This window comes from Eleutherodactylus coqui, chromosome 8 (assembly GCF_035609145.1).
Source record: "Eleutherodactylus coqui strain aEleCoq1 chromosome 8, aEleCoq1.hap1, whole genome shotgun sequence".
Classification (NCBI taxonomy): domain Eukaryota; kingdom Metazoa; phylum Chordata; class Amphibia; order Anura; family Eleutherodactylidae; genus Eleutherodactylus; species Eleutherodactylus coqui.
The window spans coordinates 116,245,479-116,271,286 of record NC_089844.1 but is presented as its reverse complement, the minus strand read 5'-3'; the positions used below and the strand labels follow the sequence as shown (position 1 = coordinate 116,271,286).

At 41.9% G+C, this 25,808-nt stretch overlaps 1 protein-coding gene across 2 annotated transcripts in view; it reads left to right on the top strand.

Annotated features, from left to right (window-relative positions):
* Positions 1-25,808, top strand: part of IQCK (IQ motif containing K) — an 87,690-nt gene that overhangs the window by 31,567 nt on the left and 30,315 nt on the right. For both annotated transcript variants that reach the window (XM_066576256.1, XM_066576255.1), the window contains exons 5-7: positions 11,263-11,315; positions 11,737-11,814; positions 17,936-18,020. In XM_066576256.1, the coding sequence (XP_066432353.1) occupies positions 11,263-11,315; positions 11,737-11,814; positions 17,936-18,020 (216 nt within the window). The remainder of the gene's footprint in view (positions 1-11,262; positions 11,316-11,736; positions 11,815-17,935; positions 18,021-25,808) is intronic.

Sequence of the window (25,808 nt, the reverse complement as noted above, 5' to 3'; positions counted from 1 at the left end):
GCAATGCACTACTAACTCATACAGAATGTAAACTGCAGTGTGCCATAAGTATCTTTTGTGATTTGTCTTAAAGGGGTTAACCGCTTGTACCTACCCATTACAAATAAACTAATCACAGAATATCCCCCATTGATCAGCTATTATTTGTGGGGAAACCCAGCAGCGCCACCACAGGAGAAATGATGCATTACTCAGTATTCATTGAAATCAATGGGCTTCCTGTGCCATGCAGAATCAGACAGGTCCTCCAGAGAGAGAACCACTCTGTAACTGCTCTCCACTCTGGCCAAGTGAAGAAGATCCCAAAAAAAGAACCCCTCCTCTTCTGTTACCTCAGTGTTCCCTAATAGGGTGAATGAAAATCGGTTTACTAAAATGGATAACCCCATTGAAGGGTGTATATATGCTTTAAGGATAATAGAACAACAAAACAAGAAGTATACTACTATAAAACATATATTTTTATTAGAAAAAATGTAAAATATAAAAATAGATGACACAAAAAACAAATGGAGGATCACAGAAAAGGGTTCTTTACTGTAAGAGCAGTTAGACTGTGGAACTCTCTGCCTGAGGATGTGGTGATGGCAAAATCCATAGAAGAGTTTAAAAGGGGACTTGATGTCTTTCTAGAGGGGAAGGATATTACAGGATATAAATCTTAGGTTAATTGTTAATCTGGGTATACAGGCAGGTAGGAACTATTAGGGGTTGATCCAGGGATTAGTCTGATTGCCATTAGGGAGTCGGGAAGGAATTTTTCCCCCAAAAGGGCTAATTGACTCCTGCCTCTTGGTTTTTTTTGCCTTCCTCTGGATCAACAACATAGGAGGAGGATAAACAGGCTGAACTAGATGGACATTGTCTTCATTCAGCCTTACATACGATGTTACTATGTTACAAAAGTATAGTGCACATTACAGGGCAATAGTCATATCTCACATGGGTCCATTGTATATCACTCTAGTGCAAGTACAATATATAAAACAAATTCTACACAATGACAAAGTATAAAATAATTTATACATCAAGGCTACACACCCATAAATAGTATTGCACTGCACCCCAATGCACATTTCGCGTTTTTCTTTCTTTTGAGGTGATAATCTGCATAGGTGACCCCATTAAATAGTACATGCCATCCCATGTGACTATGTTATGGCGCATGTGCTGGACTTTCCAAAGTGATCAGAATTGTCACCCGCAGCGGTGCTCAAATACACATGGGGGCCGCGAATAGTCCCATGCTTGCAATGAATACATAACGCATCTGCCCAGGGCACCCCATGTCAAAGGAATCCAACCAAATACACACCACCAGCGTTCCCGAATACTATCACAATAAAATCAATCAAATGCAACCAAACCTCACATAAAAATATTAGACCTCTTTTATGACTCAACAAAGGGGCATTCTTTCATGGGAAAGGGGGATGGCTTAAATGTGTCATTATGCGCCAAAACTTGAGCCAAATTTTGATGCAGTTTTTGGTGTTAATTAAGCCAACTAATTGGTGATATAAACAGATTAGTAACATAGTATGTTAAGCTGAAAAAAGACATATGTCCATCTTGTTCAGTCTATTATCCCCCAATGTTGATCCAAAGGAAGGCAAAAAACCCCAATGAGGTAGAAGCCAGTTTTCCTCATTTAAAGGGGTTGTCTCGCGGCGAAAGCGAAAAAAAAATTTTTTTCACTTACCCCCGCATTCTGCCCTGTTAAAAAGAAAGGATAGGTTAGTTTTTAAAAAGCACATTGCGCTTACCTGCATCAGCGTTCTGCAGCTTCTTCTATCCTTCTTTTAAAGATGGCGCCGCTGGTCTTCTCCCACGGTGGACCGCGGGTCTTCTCCCATGGTGCACCGTGGATTTTCTTCTCCTTCCTTGCGTTCCATTGCCGATTCCAGCCTCCTGATTGGCTGGAATCGGCACACGTGACGAGGCGGAGCTACGATGACGACGCGGTGAGCAGCTCTCCGGCACGAGCGGCCCCATTCACCAGGCAGAAGACCGGACTGCGCAAGCGCGTCTATAAATGCCAGAAGCCAGTGAAATTAGACGGAGCCATGGCAACGGGGACGCTAGCAACGGAGCAGGTAAGTGAATAACTTCTGTATGGCTCATATTTAATGCACGATGTACATTACAAAGTGCATTAATATGGCCATACAGAAGTGCTTAACCCCACTTGCTTTCGCGAGACAACCCCTTTAAGGAAAAAAACATACTTCCTGACTCCAATCTGGCAATGGGAATAATCCCCGGATCACCAACCTTTCTGAAGTAATCAGTGACTATAACATGCAATACTGTAATGCTCAAGAAAGGCGTCCAGCCCCTCTGAACCTTTTTTAGTGTGTTTGCCATTACCACGTTCTCTAACAGAGAGTTCCATAGTCTCACTGCTCTTACAGTAAAGAACCCTCTTCTATGTTGTTCTGGGTATAAATAGATTGTGGGAGACATCTCTCTATTGACCCCTGATATATTTTTAGACAGTCCAAAGATTCAACAGATTTAGCATTCAGCAGAGCCACTGTAATAAATGACACTTTTTAAGATTATCTAGTCTCAGTTTACACTGTCTAACTATTCGTAAATCTACACCCAGAGGCTTTACGTTTTTAGTATGCTTTGCCTGTTCTGTATAACAGCTTGATATATATTCTATTACATGAGGGCTACTATAACCATGAGGGTTGGAATGGTCTACCACAGGGATCATTCTATGGGGCTCTGACAGTAATGAGAGCAAGGAGAAGACAACCCCATTTGGAGCGGACATTGGAGCCAGCCATAAGGGTGTTTTTATTATGGATTTATGTCCTAATGATGGATTTGGTATGTGCAATGAGAGCAACACAATTATGATGCAAAGTGACCATGCGCATATTCTCTACCAATGAGGATTGGGCTCTAACAATACTTTCCTCCGGTGGGACTGAGCAAAACCATTTTGACCCATGCAAATGGTGCATACTTTGTCATACTTTTTGCTATTCTTGGATTTGGGTATTCAGGCGTAGGAGCGGCTAACACACTGGTTCCTGTCTACAACAAACAATGATATCATTGCTGTAGTAACATCTGGTGTCTTATCACACCCCTCCTGATTGTTTGTATGTAATGTACTCTTCTCGCAATCGCTGTGTCACACGGTGGGCTGAAATGTAAGCAGCACAAAATGAAGTCATTTTCTATCCACAAATATCTTTTTACTCGATAGATTTTCTTCTTTACTTTAGTTTATAAATTAGCTGCTACATTTAAACTATGCAACTATAGTCACTCAGATATGAGTAGGAGGGAAATTGAGCACTTGAGCAGAAGTGATGTATCTCTCCTAACCTGCTGTTACGCTGATATGAACTATTATTATTATTATTCTCATATTGTCATAAGGGTTTCCTAAACCTGCATATCTGCAGTAGACGACAGGTAGAGATGGAATTGTGAATAGAAGTATGTTGTCTGGTTTGGAGTCACTCTGACTATTCTATTAGGGAATGGCATACTCTTGCAGTTTCCACGTCTGATATCATGTTAGTATTGGAATTTGGTATAGCTATAGTATTATAAACCTGCAGGGCCACAGTAGGTTCAGATAATATCAAACAGCACTGTATTGGTGGCCAGTATTCTGTAAGTTGAATATCGCTTAAGGGGTACCCGCTGAAGACATTCTGTAGTACTAAGTAGTCATCCCAAATCTTCCAGTTCAAGAGTAGGTGATTGCCCTCTTGGGAGAAAAACCATAGTTTCTGTTGAACAACATTTTGTTTCCCTTCCATTTTCTAATTTACTTGACACACTATTCAGATATTTTTGTTTAAAAGATTGTAAGGCCTGAAGAAGAAGAAGAAAAACTGGCATTGACCTTCGCTCGCACAATTGTGTAATCAGACAGCTGATTAGAAATGTATTAGTAATTAGAACTTTTTATTATTTGTTTTACTTTATTTGATCTTTTATACATATGAACCTTGACTATGTTTATGAATACTTATAGATTACATAGGTTGAATGCCTATGGACGGATTATCGCTGCGGAATTCGCGGTCAGACACCAACCGCAAATTCCGCAGCAATGTCCGTCCATAGACATGCAATGTTAAACGATTCTTCCCTGCCCACAGGTGGAAATCAACTGCGATTTTCCGCTCACGGGGGAGAATCGCAGCATGTTCTAATTTGTGTGTAAAATTGCATGGACGGCTTCCATTGCAGTCAATGGAAGCCATCCGTCTGGCGATACTTTTGCTGTGAGCATTGAAATACAAGCCTTCCCCCGAAAATAAGCCTAGCTACACTACATAAAGAAAAAAAGAAGGAATATATTACCTAGCGGGCACGGTCCAGGTCCCTCACGACGCTCTCCGCAGGTCTGTGCTGTTCCCGCAGTCCTCGGAGTCCTAGTTGCTCGTACATCATCACTCCCTGGTCACAAGATTCATAAATCCCGCTTGCAGGAAGTGATGTCTGTCATTAGTTCTCGAGCGCCGCACTAAGCCATTCAATGCAGCATTCGATGAACCAATCACAGCCATCGCATTGATTCAGTCAGCGCTGCATTGATTGGCTGAGCCACGCCACTCGAAGAACCAATCAGCATCCATCGCATCGTGGAGGCGGGATTTATGAATTGGCTGACATTATTTATCTGGCATGGCAAATTCTTAAAAAAAAAATAAAAGGCAACATCTGTTTTCTGGTTATATCACTTCCCCAAAACAGGAATAAAAAGTAATATCAAATTGTCATCATGCAAAAAACAAGGCTTCATATATAGCTCTGTCAACGGAAAAATAAAAAAGGCTCTGTTCCTGGAATGTGGTGACACATAAAATATCTATTTGTAAAAAAAAAAAAAAGTGGTTATACTGTGGTGTTAGAATCATAGTGACCAGTAAAATAAAGTTAACATAATATTTATACCACCTAGTGAATGCCTTTAAAGGGGTTGTCCCGCGCCAAAACGTTTTTTTGTTTTTTTCAATAGCCCCCCCGTTCGGCGTGAGACAAACCCGATGCAGGGGTTTAAAAAAAACAACGGATAGTACTTACCCGAATCCCCGCGCTCCGGTGACTTCTTACTTACCTTGCGAAGATGGCTGCCGGGATCTTCACCCGCGGTGGACCGCAGGTCTTCTGTGCGGTCCATTGCCGATTCCAGCCTCCTGATTGGCTGGAATCGGCACACGTGACGGGGAGGAGCTACGAGGAGCAGCTCTCTGGCACGAGCGGCCCCATTCAGAAGGGAGAAGACCGGACTGCGCAAGCGCGTCTAATCGGGCGATTAGACGCTGAAAATTAGACGGCACCATGGAGACGGGGACGCTAGCAACGGAGCAGGTAAGTGAATAACTTCTGTATGGCTCATAATTAATGCACGATGTACATTACAAAGTGCATTAATATGGCCATACAGAAGTGTATAGACCCACTTTGTTTCGCGGGACAACCCCTTTAAACTAAACCCCAAAAACAGTGATATTTTTTTCCCATTGCCCCACAGCAGAAAATGAATAAAAGTAATTCAATACATTATACGAGTATGTACCTGAAATTGACTCCTTTAAGGCTTCCTGCACATAGCAGAGCCGGATTCCGTATGCGAAATCCCTTGGAGCAGTGGCGTCCGCGCGTACCTGGTTACTCTCGGTTTCATCTTACTCCGGATGGTCCGCACGCCGACCCATTGAACATGCACACTACAGATTTTTTTTTAACTCCTGCTTTTCCCACGTCATCGCCTAGCGATGACTTCAATGGGAGCCGTCCGCTCAGAATCCACCCAAAAATAGATAATGCTGTGATTTTTCCTCCGCTTGCGTAAACCACAATTGGCTTCCCTAAGTGCGCATGAGGAATTTTCCATAGCATGCTATGGGCAGCATTTGCTGCAGATCCACAGTATGGACGCCCGCCGCGGATTCCGCAGCAAATATCCGCTTGTGAGCGGGAGGCCTTAGGGTGGCTTCACACAGCACTTTTTGGAAAACTCATTTGCAGATTTTGATGCACTCATTTGAGTCAAAGCCAGAAGTGGATTAAAAAAGAATGACAACTACAAAGGAAGGACTTTGATTTCCTTTTCCTTCTGGATCAAATGCTGCAAGTGTGTTTTATAGAAAATGCTGTATGGAAATCCACCCAAAAAACTAAAACTCATCCCACAAACTACAAGGTGTTGACAAAATTAAAAACTTATGACTGTTGGAACACAAAAGGGAAAACGATTTACTGGTTCTAAAGGCTAAAATTAATTGTCACTACAGGGTTAAAAATCCACTAAGGGGACTGAGTTCTGCGCCAAATTATATTTAGATGAGACATAAATTCAAAATCTACAATGAAAACATTGTAAAACAATGAAAACCCTTTCGGAAGGGTTTTCTAATTTTAATGTGACTGTTGGGGGGTTAATTTAGTCAGTATAAAAATATTCCACAGTATATCGGAGTGTTTTATGCATTTCGAGAGTTCAGGTGGGGGGACTTCATACATATGTGGCTTTAAAAAAAACGATCTGACCGAAAACAATTCACATTGTGTATGCTTCCTGTGTTACAATTGCACACAGTTGGAGCCAGAGGTTCCTGAATGTAGGTCAAATTATGTGTCACATTTTTCCTAACAACATCCATCTAGCCTGTTCAGCTGTTTGTAGCTTTTGGCCGTGAACTAATGACCCTACATATACACCCCTTTCATTGTTATTACACACGTACCTTATTTTTTCTACTATTTAGCTATCCAGTTTACAAATACTACTAGGTATTTAAAGGGGTTGTCTCGCGCTGACACAGGTTTTTTTTTTTTTGCATAGGACCCCCATTCGGCGCAGGACAAACCCAACGGATGTGTTAAAATAAAAAAAAAAATATTACTTACCCGAATCCCAGCTCTGCGACCTCTTCCTTCTTCCTACTTCTTCCTTCTCCAAGATAGCCGCCGGGATCTTCACCCACAATGCACCGCGGGTCTTCTCCCATGGTGCACCGTGGGCTCTGTGCGGTCCATTGCCGATTCCAGCCTCCTGATTGGCTGGAATCGGCACACGTGACGCGGCGGAGCTACGCGATGACGCGTAGAAGGGGCAGAGCCAGAACGCCGCTCGTGCCCGGACCATCCAGAAGGGAGAAGACCCTTCTGCGCAAGTGCGTCTAAAAAAGCAAGAAACCCCGAAATTAGACGGAGCCATGGAGACGGGGACGCCAGCAACGGAGCAGGTAAGTGAATAACTTCTGTATGGCTCATATTTAATGCACGATGTATATTACAAAGTGCATTAATATGGCCATACAGAAGTGCTGAACCCCACTTGCTTTCGCGAGACAACCCCTTTAATGCTAACCCCAGTGTGGTTACTTCATAATACCAGAATTAGTATTACATCATCATTAATAACCCCTTTTTTGCTCATTCTGCTGTTGTTGAGTTTTGTTTTTTAGTTCAGGTTTCCTAGCACCCTCTTGACTTCCTCTCTGGATGACTACCATTTTAGTCCATGTATTTACGTGTTGTCATGGGCAGATCTATCTGCTGTACAATAAACATCTTCTTCATACTATATTGTAATGTGCTGGGTCTGTCACATCTTCTCGATAAAGGAGAAAAAAAAAAGGAAAATTACAAATCACACAGGCTGAAAAAAGTCATAGGTCCATCAAGTTTAAGTTTTTATAGTTGTTTATAGCCCTTGATGCCATTAGTTATTAGATAAACATCTAGTCCTTTTTTTAATGCTGTCTTTGTCCCTGTCATTTCTACCTCATATGGTAGGACTTTCTATAGTCCACCATAAAGAATTATATATTGCCATTGCTTCCAGGCAAACCCTGTTCTTGCTCCGGAGTTTGAGGTTTGTACCGTCAATAGTGTATCAATTATTCCATAAATTTTCACATTTGCAAAAAAAATCACTTATGTCACTCTGGAAAAGTAAAAATGTGATTACGTTATTGCATATAAAGCACACAGGGGTAGAGACAGACTAGAGCAATAGATGACGTTTCCCATGAATACACTCTTCTTCAGACCTTACACATTGGGGGACATTTAAAAAAGGCTTTACACCAGAAAACTGCCATGGAAAAGTTGCAAAATTTGGTTCAGGAGCCGCATGCAAAAACATTTTGTGACTTTTTAGCCTTTTGCGCCAGCCTTGCCACTTTTGGCAAAAGTGGGTAAGAACAAAAGGAGAAAAGCCGGCTCGTTTAAAAATACTTCTTTTGATCTTCTTTAATTGCAAAAAAATTCATGAAGTTATAAATGATGGGTACCATGTGATACCATGTCAACGGACAGACACGTTTCGAAAGCTACTGCTTTCTTGATCACAGCTTGTGCCTCTTCATGTATTAAACACAGGTGAAAACTATCGATGGCCTATCCTCAGGATAAGTCATGAATGGTAGAATGGTGGCTTCTATTGTCCAGGACCTCCACAGATCAGCTGTTTTCCAGGCCAGTGTGCTTGCGCACTGAGCTGATTTCTGCAGGAAGCAGACAATGAAAACGTGGCATGCAACACCAAAGCTTGCCACTATAGTAGGAATGGAGCTGTCTGCTTCCTGCAGAATTCAGTTCAGTACATGAAAGTGAACAGCTGATCAGCAGGGGTCCTGGGCAACAGACTCCAGCCACTCTACTATTGATGATCTATTCTGAAGATAGACCATCAACAGTTTACAACTGGAAAATCCCTTTAACCCTAAAGTACCTAGAGCATTTGTCCTCATTATCCACTTAGCTTCTTTTCTTAATAATGTTTTATGCCTATCTTATCCGGCTTCATACCAACTTACCCACTCAATCCCAATAAAACGTAAAGCATTTACACCACTATTATGTACTTCACGCACATACTTAATTAACCTTGAAGCACCTATGACTATATTAATTAGGTTCAGATGTTCACAAAATCTGAAAAAAAGGGCGAATAGTCTCACCAATGTAGAAGCATCTACATAAGCAGAAAATGACATATACTCCAAAATCTGCTTTATGGCTGATTAACTCACCGTATGTGTAATTCCTCCTATTCGGATAACGTTTAGCTGTGGATTAATTTTACAATAAGAACAGTTTTTATACCCAAAATTCCCTAAAGGGGTTAATTTTCCTTACCAATCACATCTTTCGCTGGTAATCTACTCCTAGCCAGCATATCCTTTCCATTGCCTGACTAGTCTAACTGTATAGAGCCCTTTACTTATGGATTGTCTTTGGTCCACATGTAATAAATTGTCCCCTTGCCCTTCGTATAGTGCACAGAATGAAGAAATCCTGTACCAGTTTGTAGTATGGACCACACATATAGTCACACCTGTAAATAAGATCTCTAGTTAACATCGAGCCAATTCTCCACCTCCTTTTGGCTAATAATGGAGTACTCTTTTCAGTTAAAGGGGTTGTCTCGCGGCAGCAAGTGGGTCTATACACTTCTGTATGGCCATATTAATGCACTTTGTAATATACATCGTGCATTAAATATGAGCCATACAGAAGTTATTCACTTACCTGCTCCGTTGCTAGCGTCCCCGTCGCCATGGTCCCGTCTAATTTCGGTGTCTTCTTGCCTTTTTAGACGCGCTTGCGCAGATCCGTCTTCTCCCTTCTTCTCCCTTCGGCTCCGCTCGGCAGTATCGGCATTTTGGCTCCGCCCCCTTGTACGCATCATCGCGTAGCTCCGCCCCATGACGTGTGCCGGTTCCAGCCTCCTGATTGGCTGGAATCGGCACATGACGGGGGCGGAGCTACGCGATGACGCGAAAAAGGGGCGGAGCCAAAACGCCGATGCTTCCAAGACCAGCCGAAGGGAGAAGATGCATCTGCGCAAGCGCGTCTAAAAAAGCAAGAAGACACCGAAGTTAGACGGAACCATGGCAACGGGGACGCTAGCAACGGAGCAGGTAAGTGAATAACTTCTGTATGGCTCATATTTAATGCACGATGTATATTACAAAGTGCATTAATATGGCCATACAGAAGTGTATAGACCCACTTGCTTTCGCGAGACCACCCCTTTAAGGTCTTGCATACGTTCTTGCTAGACAGTAGCAAGTGCCTCATAGCATTCACATGGTCTGCCTCTATGGTATATAGTGACTTCTGTAAAGTAAATGTGCTCACCTATAAAAAATGCACAATCAATTGTCACATCGCAAAACCGCATGCAGTTTTTCAGGGGTGGTGTTGAAGAGGCATGCCCTTTTGTGAAAGCAATGTTGTTCTGCGCATGTGTTGGTCTCTAGCTGCATTCTTGGGGTCATCCTTTGTCATTGATTTAGGCACTTTACTTAAGGGGGTTGTCCCGCGAAAGCAAGTGGGGTTCAGCACTTCTGTATGGCCATATTAATGCACTTTGTAATGTACATTGTGCATTAATTATGAGCCATACAGAAGTTATTCACTTACCTGTTCCGTTGCTAGCGTCCTCGTCTCCATGGTGCCGTCTAATTTCAGCGTCTAATCGCCCGATTAGACGCGCTTGCGCAGTCCGGTCTTCTCCCTTCTGAATGGGGCCGCTCGTGCCGGAGAGCTGCTCCTCGTAGCGCCGCCCCGTCACGTGTGCCGATTCCAGCCAATCAGGAGGCTGGAATTGGCAATGGAACGCACAGAGCCCACGGTGCACCATGGGAGAAGACCTGCGGTCCACCGTGGGTGAAGATCCCGGCGGCCATCTTCGCAAGGTAAGTAAGAAGTCACCGGAGCGCGGGGATTCGGGTAAGTACTATCCGTTTTTTTTTTTAAACCCCTGCATCGGGTTTGTCTCGTGCCGAACGGGGGGCTATTGAAAAAAAAACCCGTTTCGGCGCGGGACAACCCCTTTAAGGTAGAGGGAGATCAGCACATGCACAGAACAAATTTGACTCCTCTGCCCACAAAAGGGAAGTGGCACTGGGCATGCATCAGTTACCTACTGTAGTGGCCTGTGGCTGATATAGGAGACTTCATGCACATCAGTCGTTACAATAGGGTCTAGCTAAGTGCTGATTTAGCTGGAAACTTAGTACATCCAGATATGCCCCAAGAACACGTCAGTGCTTCTTAGCATATGGCACTGGAATTTTTCAGACCTTTTAAGTTTTGTGGCACTAGTGGAAGTCAATGGATACTGTTTATGGGGTAAAACGTATTGACAAGTTCCCTCTAAGTCATGGGGGTGTATTTTATAAATAAATAAGGATGTGCCATTACAAAAGAACCTTGTTAATGTTCTGTGTAATAAAATGTATGGGTTTTTTGTTTTTGTAGAGAAAAAGGACAAAATTCATTGCGTGTGACTTCCTCACTCACTGGTTATACAAGTAAGTAACTCAATACTGGCCATTCTGTTCAATGAAAGACTATAGACACCTGTTTCACTGTGTCCAGGGGTGGACAGTAATTCTTTTGGCTCGAGGGCAATAAGGATCAGGGGCCCCCTGGATGCCTATGATACAAGGTTCTTGATTTTTTTTTTTTTACTTTATTTAAAAATCTTAACACTGTATTAGGAACAGGATTCCAAACATCTTATTGAGAAAATAGGGAGGCAACCCATGCAAAGATATAAGATGTAGTCTGGATATATACAGTAGATAGATATAAGATGAGCCCCCAGTGCTCTATGCTTATGGGTAGTGGCCAGTTGCTCGAATTATCAGTTCGCCCCAGCCAGTATAAATGTCTTCAGAACATCCAGTTGCCAAAAAGTTGTGGTTACATATATGTATTTTTATTTTTCAGTCAGAATCCACTAAGGAGAGATCAGCAGCATAAAGACTTCTTTCAGATTCCATTTGTTCAGGAATGGTTAAAAGATCAGTAAGTACCAAATAAAATAGGATTCGGAGGTAACTAATAGACTGACATGCCAAAAGTTATGGAATAGGAACTAATATCATGTAGAACCCCCTCTAGCCTGGTGAAGGGCAAAAACTCGATATGGCATTGATTCCACATGTGGATGGAAGATGTCTGGAGGGATGTTGAGCTGTGCTGTCTAAATAACCACCACAGCTCTATGGTATTTGTAGATGCAGAATCTCAGGTGCAAATGGACCCCTCCACCACATCCCATAAATGCTCGATTCGACGCAGGTCACACCATTCATAGAAACTTTCTAGAATCCTCTTCAAACCAATTCTGAACAACTTGGGCCTGATAGCACAGAGCATTATCCTGCTGGAATATCCCATCATTGTGGGGGGCTCATGAAGTTCAGGAAGGACTGCAAATGGTCACCAAGCAGTGAAACAAAGTGGGCACCAGTCAATAATGTGTTTAGGCAGACCAGTGGACCCAAACACACTCCATACCAGTAGGGAACCACCACCCTGTATAGTGACTTGTTGACAACTGGGGTCCATGCCTTCATGGGTTCTGTGCCACACACAAACCCCACCATTAGCCCAAAACAATTGGTACCATGATTCCTAGGACCACGCCACATATTGCCAGTCTTCTAGGGTACAGTTAGCAACTTCACGAGCCCTGTTGAGGCACTATGTCCAGTGTCCTGGTGTTAATAGAGGCACTCTGATGGGTCTTCTGCTCCCATATCCTACAGAGGCTAAAGAATGCTGAACTGACCTGTGGGATATGGGTGCTGGGCCTCCTGCACTCAATGTAGTTGTGATTTCTGCCAAAAAATAAGCCTTTGCTTGTTGTCTGAACACAGCCATGTTCACACAGGGCAATAATCAGATTTTCCCATTAAAGACATTTATCCCTTATCCACAGGATGATTCCTGGAAGTCTGTGCACCCTAAATGCCTAAGGTGAATAGAGTGGCGGTACTCATGTGTGACTAAAGCTCCATTCACCTCTGTGGGATGGAGGGAGGTCGGTGTGCCCAGTATCCTTCCTCCATTCCATAGAATAGAATGTTTTTTCATTGTTTTCTTAATACTTTTGGATAAATTTTCAGATTAAACTCTCATATTTCTGGCCACTATATGACTTGTATTCTTTGGTGTAGAGAAGCCTGACATAGCAGGATCAGGATATCTAATTTATTTATTTTTATTCACTTATATAGTGCATACTCCACAGTACACACAGACACATTACTAACATCAAGCCCTGCCCCCTTGGGGGTTTACAATATATATTCACCTAGCATTATATTTTTTGGAGACTGTGAGGAAACCCACATAAACACATGTATACTCTATGCAGCTGTTGTACTTGATTGGACTGGAACCTAGGACCCCTGTTCTTACGACTGAGCCACCATTTCCCTATCTCTAACTTTCTATAGCACACTCGTATAAGTAGCAGCATCATGGAAGACATTATGCAGCAGCATTGAGCAGTGTAGATGTGATTACAGTAGCTGTGAGATAGTAAAACACTTACTATTAGCTGCAACAGCATCCCTATGTTAGTCTTTCCGCTTCTCTCTCACTCAGCTCCTCCCCTTTCTTCATAGACTTTTGTGGACTTTTGTGGAGCATGTAATATGATCTTTTTTAGTCCATCTGGTGAATTTTAGTAGTATTTCAGAGTGAGTGACAGTTTAGAAGGGGGGTCCTGATAACTGGAGAAAGAAGCATTTTCTCTACTAAGACATATTACAAAGTTTCTTTCATTCACTTGTACTATTGATTTATGCAGGAACTAATTACCCCATAACTTGTGTACACCTGTCTTCTAAGACCTGTGTAACAATATAAATAATATACGGAGGGGGGTGTTCTGACTGATGCACTGGTATTGGAGAATATGTGTCATGTAGGTAACAGAGGTTGATACTATGTAGAGATCATACTGTAACTGCAGATAAAGGTGCACTAAACCTTTATAACATGTAGCAAAGAGCACATTACAGTCCTGCCTCATAGCTCATTCTTCATTTTATTGGCGTTTTCTTATAGACCTATGGCTTTATACATGCATGTACACAATACAATGAGTAGATGTATATGTTTCTTTATGTTTTCTCCATTCATGACTCTTATCTGAATTTAACCATCTGGCTTGTTTTTCAATTGTTTTCTCATACACACATTGTTAGGCACACAAATCCAATTCACGAGACTCTCCAATGACTTGGACTCAGTTGTTTCTGAACCCTTGCCCTAGTTTTGATTGATTGAGTGAACACAAAGGAGGTAGTTATAGAATGGACAATACCTGCTTGTCAGATCCAAATTACCTCCCATTACCTCAGAGTGTAATGCGTATTGGCGGCTGCATAAAAGCAGCAAGAATATCCTGAATAATAAAGCATATTCCAAATTAAAATGTCTCATCTCGTGTGACAGAAGATGTTTTGTGATAGGATTAGACTCTTCTTTGTTCTGGAGTGAAGGTGTATACTGGACTGTGACTGGATGGATGCACATTGTGATCCCCTTTCAATGGCATTCTATTAAATCAGTCAATCTGTCATGGCAGAGTCACAAGGCAGGTACATGAAAGTGTTAATACCATCAGATCAATTGTATAATGACCATGATTGTAATGCGGACAGATAGCACAGTAAGCTGGTGTAGGACCCTCAAGCACTGGATTGTTTAATTTGCTCTTTTAATACCAAAAAAGGGGTTTCCATGATCATGAAGTAAAATGAATTGGAATGAGCATTGTATACGGCATTCTTTGCAATGTATCCCTCCCAGTAATTCATCATCTTAGAGCCGATTTCTTGGACCACAGCTGCAGGAGTATCCATGAAGGAAGAATGTGTATCGCCAGTCGTCAGTGGAAAACACTCAAAACTTTAAGCACGTACAGTCAAAATTTCAATAAAAGTTTATTTTGGGTGTGCAATACAATTGGTACATTTTATTAAAATTGTGAATTTTTTAAAATTCACTATATAACTAGCCCCGCAGTATAATTAAATGTACCTTATTTAGTTTATCCATCCAGCTAAAACGCCTGGAGTCCTTTCCTTAAGTGGTCATGTGATCTCAATTCTGAGTAGCTCAGATTTACTTGGGTTTATGTATTGTCAAATTAGTCAGATTTGCGGTCAGCATAATTCCAGTGTGGTGAATCCTACTACATGAGCTCTGCCACCCGGCTAATGGATCCTGAGTCATACAACTGTGGACATTCCAAATGCAGGGGGTGTCCGGTTATGCATATTTCAAAAACACTTATTTCATGTGTCACTGGCAATTCATTACATGTTAAACAATGTATTAATTGTAACACCCCTTATGTAGTGTATTTCATCACTTGTGTCTCATACCAACTTCAGTATGTTGGCTGCACAAAAGTTTAACAACACGTATCAGACATCATATCTCTGATATACCAAATGGGGCATCCAGGAATGTTTCTGCAGTTTCTGTGCATTTTTATAACATACTTGCTGGTAATGTTCCGTCTATGCACACTGCAGGCATTGAATCAGTCAGTCGTCCCATTAGAGGAGGTGACCGCCATCACAGATTACTTCATAGAGAGACAAACTGGATTTTTCGGTTGAAAATCAGGGCCACATTTGGGTTAAACAAGAGATCTGACCTGATTTGCACTACTAAGGGTTAATTGCCAGGTGTTCTTATCCCCCTTTTTTCTCTTTTTTTTTTGCTTAGTCACATGATTTCTTTTTTGGTTGTTTATTGGTTGTATATTCCTTTTTAAAGGAATATACAACCTTCCTTTTTTTATTCCTTTGTGCCAAGTTCTTATGCTGCGACTGAGAGCTGCTGTGACTACGTGAAACACGTCAGATGGTCGCGCCATTGTATGTCCTTCCTGTTGGGATTTTAATATGCATCAATAGCCAGGATTTTATGGACGCTGGATCCTTTTCTTGCTGTCACGTGCAGTTCAGAGTGCAAGAAGGGCATGTCTTTCTGCTTTAGCAGCTTTCTCTGGCCCTTTTAGTGAGAGGGAGGTTGGTGCTTATAACTTGCAGGACCTGTGAGCTGTGGGTGGAGCTACAATGCTGGCAGCAAGACAAGCTCTATGCATGCTGGGAGTTGTAGTCTGTTGCTGTGTTTACTATGGAAGTGATGCATGGTGGCTGCACAAGATGAAGAAGAGGGTCCTGAGCGGCAGATAAAACATACAGGTTGCCACTATATAGCATTACCTCCTAGATTTCAGCATTTTTAGAATTTCAATTTTTTTGCCCAGAAAACCCCTTTAAGAGAGGCAGAATATGACAGTGAACTGCAAAGCTAAATGTACAGTATAGAATAGTAAGGTTTGACTTAGTGATTCATTTATTGAACCTGTTAAGTATGTGAGTTCCCGGGATATGATATTGCTTGCAGTTTTTGCATAGTGTGATTCAGTGACGGATCCAATTCCTGTCTGCCTTGAACAGCTGCCTCGTGCCGTGAATGACAGGTTTCATCCTCCCCTCACTGCCTGTATACTGGTCGGATGGCCACACTTACCATTCTATTTTTATACTGTTTAGTTTGTAGCATTCCAGAATGGAACTGGCAAGAGTTGTACTGGTAAAGCAATTAATATATTTGGTGGTGTTACATTTCCTGACCCATTACAGCTAGTTTTTTTCAGTGTTTTCTTGGTGCAATTTTTTGAAATTTGCCTTTTTTATGCCAAAAAGTTTTACGGCTTTCTTTTGGCCCAAAGTCCTCCACCCCTCTTTTCTGCTGAAATTCCAACTTTTGGAACCAATTTATTACATCTGACTCGGATGTATTGATTGTGACATAAAAGGACGCATATACTGTGTATACACACAGTATAAACACGGACAACACAAGAATAGGAAAAGGAAACACAAAAAGGTAAATGGGAAATCTAACCCTAAACCTTCTAATACGAGAAGACCCTACCTGTAAGTGGGGCGCTCACCCTGATGAGGATGATCCCACATCAGGAACCTGGGGCAACCTTGATTTTCCCTAGACGGTGAAACGGAATAGAGGCAAAAGTAAGATGACATTCAATGTATATAAAACCACTATAGTACAGGGAAAAAATGTACAAACACCCCAAATAAATAGGTAGAACACAAAAAGAATTATCTTAACTGAGACGCATTTCAAGCCCCGGAGCCACCAACAAGACCAGAAACGCTTTCAGACAGAACGTATAACCAGCACCCTCTGTTCAGAAGCGCAGCAACCAGCTACCTCAACCAGTCAATTAACCACTTAACAGCAAGGAGTAGTTAACTCCTTGCTGACCAGTGCTGACAGAAAATAAACACATGCCCACATGGTGTATCATGGGAACTGAAGCCAACGCCACCCTGGAACAACAACTGTCTGCTAGCCGCGCCATGACACTATCAGACTAGGGTTAATACATTAACTGCATTGACAACATCAATCTGGTTCCTAACTGCATATAAGCACCTATGCTGTACTGTATATTATCTTGAGATTTATTCCTACTTGGTGCATATGAATATGTATATTCCACTGATAATTTTGGAAATTCCTCAAAAGAAGACTGCTGAAGAACAAGGGCCTGCCTTTGACCATCTGAAATGTGGACTGCCAATTAGGCCGAAATACAAAGCACATGATCAGAAGCACTATATATTCTAGAAAAGGATTTCCCAACATGTTAGAAAATGTCCTTGTGGTTAGCTGATGCTTACCTGTGTACCAAGAAAGGGTAGGGGTTAGATTTTAGCTCAGGGTTAGGCTTCATAAACAGGGCTATATTACAGCTCTCTTTTACTCCAGCAGTATTAGGACACCCACTCTAACCATACTATATCTCCATATGCCTACAATTTTATATGGAATACTGTATTATAAGTTATGTTTCTATTTTCCCTTGAACCAATGTTTCTAGTAGAGAAAATCCACCATGGATGGTAGATACATGATACAATGTGGCTGCACGCAGTCTCTGTAGTTCAGTAGAAAGTGGACCACCATGTAGCTTCCATGAGGCTTTACATTTGTGAAACTAATATGACTGTATTTTAGACATAGTACCTTTATTAAGATAACTCATTAGAACTAATGCATTTTCTATTTTGTTTTGCAGTCCAAGGCCACCAATTCCTCTGTCGCTTCTCCTGTCTGAAGAGGAGGCAGCATTAATTATCCAGTCATTCTGGAGAGGATACAAGGTATCAACTCATTCATTTATATAAATCACATCTCTGCTTAAAAGGGTTGTCGGTTTACTGCACGACATTGCTACTATAGCTCCAACTGTCTTAAAATAACAAAAGAGCAGTACCTACCCGTCCTCTGCCACAGTGATCCAGTGCTGTGGCCCTGCCATCCTCCCAGGAATTGTTGTGGAAGATGGCATCAGCAGAAGTCACCAATCAGAGGCTGCAGCATCACTGTTCTGCACTCCTGGCACCCAGGATGTGAGCGCTGAGGCCACGAGTATGGGCTTTTTAAAACTTCCTGCTTGGCGTGATAATTAGGTCTCAGCAGTCCAGTGGGTGTACCCGGACCATTCAAGCTACCCGAGTCTCCTCTACTCCTCTGCCTATATGCCTACATCATCCACAAGCTACCCCAGAGTTCATACCGTAATTGCGCACATTGGGATTACACATGCACAGTCTGTTTTGCTTTGCTGCGGACTGACGTCCTCTTTAGCTGCATATGCACCACTCCTAGGATGTGTGGTGGAAGATGTGGAGATGCTTGTGGATGATAATCGGCACAAGCGGAGAGAGGACATATTTGCAGAGGAGACCCTGGATGACTCAAACTTAAAATATAGAGCATGATGTCAGCTAGGATTTTATTAATATTTTGCTACTATATCGTTGCTGGTAGGTAAAATGATTCTATCCTGTTATCACGTAGCAAGTCTATTCTGTAAAGTTCGAAACCAACTTCCAGAAAGTCACTTTACAATGCATGTATTAGTTTTTGGACTTTTTGAATTGTTATTTTTTTTAACTTTGTAAGCTATAGTAGTATATAAAAATACCAAGCATAACATTTTTGCATTAATATATGCAATTTCCAGACTCGGGAGAACTGGCCACCCCCATCACTGCTCATTAAAGGGGTTGTCTAACCAAGACAAAGCATACCCAATAAATAGCCGACCTAACAATCAACTTTTTGCTGTTGATCCAGCTCCTTGCACCCCCTTCAATCGTATTGTTTCTTCAGGCTACACATTTATCCTGCAGTGACTGCTAAGTGCCTTGTCTGCTACTTATTGTTGTTGCACATTAAGAGTCATTATGTCCCATTAATACTTAAAACATGATACTTGTTCCACCTTAGGCTCCTTTTACTCATCGTCTTTTCTGAGGTTTTCGTCGGGAGGATTTATGATGGAAACCTCAAATGTTTATATTTAATGAAAAACCCATGACTTCATGTTAGTTTTATCAAGCCAAAGCAAGCAGCATTGGTCACTCAATGACTGTTGCTGTATGGAGAATATATGTGAGAATGCCACCCCCTCTGTGTCCCTCACCTACGCCGGGCAGTGATGACTGCGGTAAGAAATGTGCCTTGTTCTGCATGCAGACCGTGTAAACATTTTCTCCAATTCCCAAGGTCTGATCACGCTAAAGCCCCCAGTAATGGTAATTAGCTGTGACAATACCACTGCAGGACTCAGCATTGCTGCAAACTACACAGTCAGTCATTGTCAAGTACAGCGGGCCATGCTCTGTGTTGGCAGCATAAAGCTGCTCCTATATCTTCTAGACAGAGAACTAAAAATGCTGTGCACTATTCTTACCAAATTAACTTCTGCCTTCCCAGCACCTCAAGAAATTGTTTCATTCTGGCACTTCAGATGTCCTATTTAATGATAAACACTCTAGAAATAACACTTACGTTTCCTCTGATTCTCTGCAAGAACAAAAATGTCATCTGATGACAAGAATTGAGTGTCCAGGAAGAGGAAAAGCATAGACAATGCTAAGAAGGCCGGGGTATAGCTGGGAGGGCTGGCTTGGTATACGCTGGTTGCCAAAGGGCACCAACAAGTCACTTGGCTTTGGTTAGCATAGTTAAATACAGCAGTAGGGTAAATAGTGCTGATTTTTATGCTGTTTTTGATCCGCACCTAAATCCTCAGCACAAAATATACTGCTGATTTTTGTGCGGATCCGACCAAAATTCCCTACATGTGAACATACCCTTTGACTTTCTTTTCCTGGCCAATTAGTGTATTTCCCGCCCGCCACCCTGGGAGACCATCTGGCTCGCCATCAAAAAGTCTGGTTCCCTTTATTTTAGTGAGGAAATATATCAGGTCTCATTAATGCCTCTTAATACAATGACTTCTCTATGGGTGACTGTACCTAAATTGTTTATAAAGCCCCTTCCTTATAGTCAGTTGTGGAAATATGCTGACCTTCCTCTTTGAAGCTCTAAATGTCGTATTCATGGTTTTGTTATTTTCAAACCCATTTCCAGCAAGTTATAGTAGTCGTGAACTTGGATCTCCAGAGAGGAAGATCATTTTGTAACATGTGGAAGAAACTGGCTGTGTATTCGCTATTACATCCTGTAGCAGATGTCTCTAGTCCTCTGTCAGAGGTTACTATATGCTTAAGACCCTTTTATCGTCAAGTGTCTGTTTTCTGGGTCTGAGCACAGCCAAAAGAAACATATCACTAATAATTCTCTATACTCCACACAACTCAATGATGGTTCTAAAAGAGATTGCAACAAGTACTTTAAGTAATATACTATATATACATGTCTGTCTGTCTGTCTATCTATCTATCTATCTATCTATCTATCTATCTATCTATCTATCTATCTATCTATCTATCTATCTATCTATTTATTTATTTATTTATCTAATCTATCTAATCTATCTTTACTTTATAACATATCCTGTGTATTAATTTGGTTTATAAGGCCACAGTCCAGAAATCACCTATTATAGACCAAGTTAATGCAGAGTATGTTGCAAAGAGGGAGCAATTCTGTTAATAAACTTTATTCACAATAAATTGTAAAGCCTTTTATTATACATTTCACCATTGCCATAGTATAATTATACACTGACATGCCAAAAGTCATGGGATAGGAGTATGTAAATTGATTATGAAGTGGTGTTGCCTAAGGCTGCGGCTTGGAACGCCCACGCCTGTATAAGTTGTGCGGTGTTATCTTGAGAGTGAGGTTGTACACTGGTCAGTGTAATCATGGCAAGGCGATGTGAATTATCAGAGTTTAAACGAGGCATGATAGTGGATGCCAGATGGTTAGGGAGTTGTGCTGGCATTTAACATTCCTCAATCCACAGTGTCAGGTGTGTTAAGTGGAAAACATGATTGGAGGCATTATCACCTATAGTGGGCAGGTTAATGGCTGCCTGCTGGTGGTTAAAGCGACCCTCCAGTCCTGGAGAAAAAAAGATGGCCGAAATGCTTCTCTGATGCACACTGTCCATTAGTAAACATCAGTAGTCTAAGACACTACATGCTGCTCACATGGTCAGCACTGATTAATCAAAGCAGGTGTGGTGTCTTAAACTAATGATGCATACTAATACACAGTGTGCATCAGGTAGTCAGAGATGCGGTTTGGCCATCTTTGTTCCTCAAGGTCCAGAAGGTCACTTCAATGATCTCGACCAGTGGCGTTCTTACAAATGGTGTGGTCTGCTCTTTTGCCTGACATGAGCCCAATTGAGCATTTATGGGATATAGTAGAGAGGTCCTGCATATACAAATACCATGGAGCTGTGATGGTTATCCAGATGGCATGGCAAAACATCCTTCCAGATGTCTTTTGTTCACTTGTGGAATTGATGCCACGCCAAGTTGCTGCACTTCGCTGGGCTAGGAGGGGTCCTAGACAATAATAGTTCCTGTTCCATGACTTTTGGGATGTCATGGTATGAGTTCACAATGGACATATGCATTATTCATACTAGTGAATAATGTTCTGAATTCAGTAAAAATCCATTACTCTAACTCATAGCTGCACATAGCTGCACAATAATGCAAAGTTTTTTAAGCAAAAGACTTAGCAGAGCGATATCTAGTTATAATATGAGCAGAGAGGAGCTCTACCTCTAGGGTAAGTTCACACAAAGCCTAAAGGCTGTGACTTTCTGCTGTAGAGTTCTTTGTAGAAAATCTAAAGTGTTTTACAGTGTTAACATTGAAAGCTCATCTATGTAGTCTTCACACCGGCCAATTCAGACTCCATTATGGAATGATTGTTCATATTGCTGTTCTTCCTCATAGAGTTTCATCATTATCGACAGCACATTCCCGTTCACATGGGGAGATGTGCAGCTGACAACAATGATTTTGATGCTGCATAAAATATGCAACCAGGGGCGTAACTATAGGGAATGCGGGGGATGCGGTTGCACCCCGGCCCAGGACCCTTAGGGGGCCCATAAGGCCTCTCTTCTTCATATAGGGAGCCCAGTACTATGAATAAAGCATTATAGTTGGGGGCCCTGTTACAAGTTTTGCATTGGGGCCCAGGAGCTTTAAGTTATGCCTCTGGAAATCACCAAGCAAAAGAGTGTTTGCTTCTTCATTGGGTGTTTGGCGGTACACTCACATGGCTTGTTGACTGGGCAAATAAACGTTACTAGAAAGGTTACTGCTTACTCATCAGGCCATGTAAAGGCCCCTTTAGGGATCTGTCACATGGGGTGGAATTACAACGCTGGGCACAGCCACATCCGCAGCTGCAGATTTGCATCCGCAGACTGTGGAATTGCAGGCAGGTTTTAAGTCATTTTCATTCCACATCAAAATCTGGATGTAGCCTGTGGATTTTGGTGCAGAATTTACTGCGTGCGCCCTATTGTGTCCCATGCAAAAGGTCTACCAGAACTCTCTCTTGCAAGGAGCCCTGGAGTTGGGTGAGTAGGACTCGATCTGGACAGCGATGCAACCAATAAATGCAAACACGGACGGGAAGAATTTATGACTGGCTGTGCACCACAATTGTAGCGTCGAAAAAATGCAAATTACAGCACACGGCATATTTGCCCAGTAAACTGCAGCTTTTTACCCTTTTTGTACCACTTGGTGAGAAAAGTGAGTGGGGCATACCAGAGGGGTCTGACCTCCAGCGGCACAAGCTAATTATAATGATTTGCACCAAAAAAACTGACATTAATTACTGCGCAAAACTCTGCAGGAGTAGATTTGCATACAAACATCCAAAGATACTCCAAACGTATTGAGGCGTGCGCCTCTTAATAAATTTGGGGTATATTTCCCCAGCTTACTGTTGCTGAAGATCACCAGTCTTTAGTCCCTGTACCCGGGAATGTTTCCATCCAGTGACAGCAAGCAGGAATCTTGCATAGAATAAACTTGATTTACACAACTCCTTTTAATGGGGTTTCAGTGTTCTTTTCATGCAGTTGCTTCGTGGTTGATCTATATAATTGGTTGGTTGTGTCAGGATTGGGGTTCACTGTTCTGCAAAAAATGGAATTCTATCCCATCCGCACAGAACCATTTTGTTACTGCTAAATTGTCATAGCCGATATCTTTCTCTGCTGAATTCCAGACATATCATCACTTTTCATCATTAATCAGTTGTAAATAATTTAAAAGGGGCTCCCGAGTACATTGGAATGAGGGCAGAACGGAGGAAAATGTATAATTAGCAACTGGAAGATGCAAATGTATTTCCTCTCAGGGAGATTACATGAGATTCTGCTCGGTGCGTTGCGTAGTTTGTCTAGCAGAGCATTGATAATGAAATATTGTCAGGTCACTGAGTAATTCATGACAGCCAGCATTATATAACAGCCCTGAATGTCTGATGTAGCTCCAGTTTGTCATTGCAATACACTACACTGTACAAAATCTATGAACTTCCAAGAAACAAGCTGCTGCTTGCTAGTATGAATGTTGTCCTTGTATAATGGGACATTTACAGCCTGAGGTTCACACAGGTCACACCAATCCATCTACCGAACACCTTGTTACAAGTGGAGGTGTGTAATATATACTAATGTAACTACATATTTTTCATTATGGCAAGGATCTTGAGTCAAAAATACTATGATGTGAAGCTTAGCATTGGAGACACTTTAATTAAAGGGGTTACCCAGGAAGCGGCCAACGGGATACATCGGGGTCGGAGCAGAAGCGCTGCTCCAAACCTGTGTAGCGTCTGGCACTCGTAATTGCAAGCACAGCTCCCATTGATTTCCGTGAGAGCTGTGCTTGCAATTACTTGCACCAGCCTCTACACAGGGGTCGGAGTATTTCCGCTCTGACCTCCGGTGTATCCTGGCAGCTGCTTCCTAGATAACCCTTAAGGCCTCACATACAGCCATATTATCAAGAAAGAAAAATAGGATAGGCACTACCCAAATGAGGTAAAATGAGGTGTTGGCACATGGTGTCTAATACAAACTAGACTTCTAATACAAAAGCAGGACCAAAAGAGAAATGGCGCTCACCACTAGGGAAAAATTGTCCAAAATGCGTCAGGTCGCCATGTGGAACACATGTTGGCTTGTTTTTTCTTAATATGTTGAAATTAAATCGAAGATTTCTCCTCTACTACTATGCTACATACTTGTACTGTTTGAAAACCCTTGGACACTTTCAACCAACTTGTGTCACAGGCAAAATTTTTCTTCTTGACCCTGGGAAAATGCAATCAGTCCTAGATCCTGTATCAAATATGAAGATGTCATTATTTATGCTATCTGTTATTAATCCTACTATATGTTACTTATTTACTACTACAATAAATATTCCCGTATTATTTTATAGTACTATTATCAGTATTAGCTCTATGTAGACCACTTACTCTAATGGGGTTATTACTGGAGTCCTTATTCCTAAAGCGGTTGATCCAGAAGAAGGCAAAGACCCTTTGGACACATTCAGCCCGATTGTCTTCCAGTATGGCCATATGTTCTTCATGGCCAAGAAATGTGAGCAGGATTCTCCAAATCATGTTCCTCTTTACTCTTAAATACTGTATGACATAACAGCGGATATTACGCGACCAGTTCCTGCTCCTTCTGGTGGTGACCTTGGGATTTTTGATCTTGACTCTTCACTTTCTTCTCTTCTCCCAAGTCCTTGCACAGCTCTCTCATCAACAGTCTTCTTGCTCTTTATTTTCTTCCATGGATGGCTGGGGCCGTTCTTCATTTGTTGTCATATATGTTGTCTGGATCGGTGGGCATTAAGCACTAAGAAGACGTTCAGCTAGTTGTGTTCAGACATTCCTATAAACCCTTCCGCTGTAACTACAAAGAATCTTTCTAAAAGGCAGAAGAATCGGCAGTATTCTCACTAACCTTCCACTTGTAGAGGGGTGAAGGGAGAAACTTCATGCAGTATGTTAGTCTTTGTAGAATTTCTTTGAGTGTGCTGGATACTGAACAGATAATGGAATCAGGCACATAAAACCTAGCATTAGAAATACTCAGACAAATCATCGCTTGAAACAGAAGCGATTACTGGGACTTCATTATACAAATGTCTCAGTCAGGGGCAAATTTTCTGTAGAATAGGCAGCAGATGTCTATTGTATATACAGTACATATGTATATTCCAGCATTCTATGAATCTACATATAACAGCCTTGATCCCATGTCTGCTTGCTATGCAGTACAGACTCAAATTGTGAAGGGGAGGCCCGAGTCTGATGTTGCTGCCTGCATTCCTGTGTATTACAAGAGAATGTGATAGAGCGGCACTGCTAACCACCATACTGCTCCCCGTCTACTCAGTAACATCAGGAGAGACCTCAACAAAGACAACCTGGGAAAATGTGTTTTTCCTTCTATTTACATGGAGTGCGGGATACAAACTATTGCGGAGCAGTCTGTAGTCTCGATGGGCTGTAGGGAGGCTGCAATCAGTACAATTTCCCTCCCTATAGATCAAGCTCAGGCTTTGTTCACTTGTTCTCTCTCAAGGGTTTTGTAAAGCTTTCTGGTATTTTTGAGGATCAAAAAA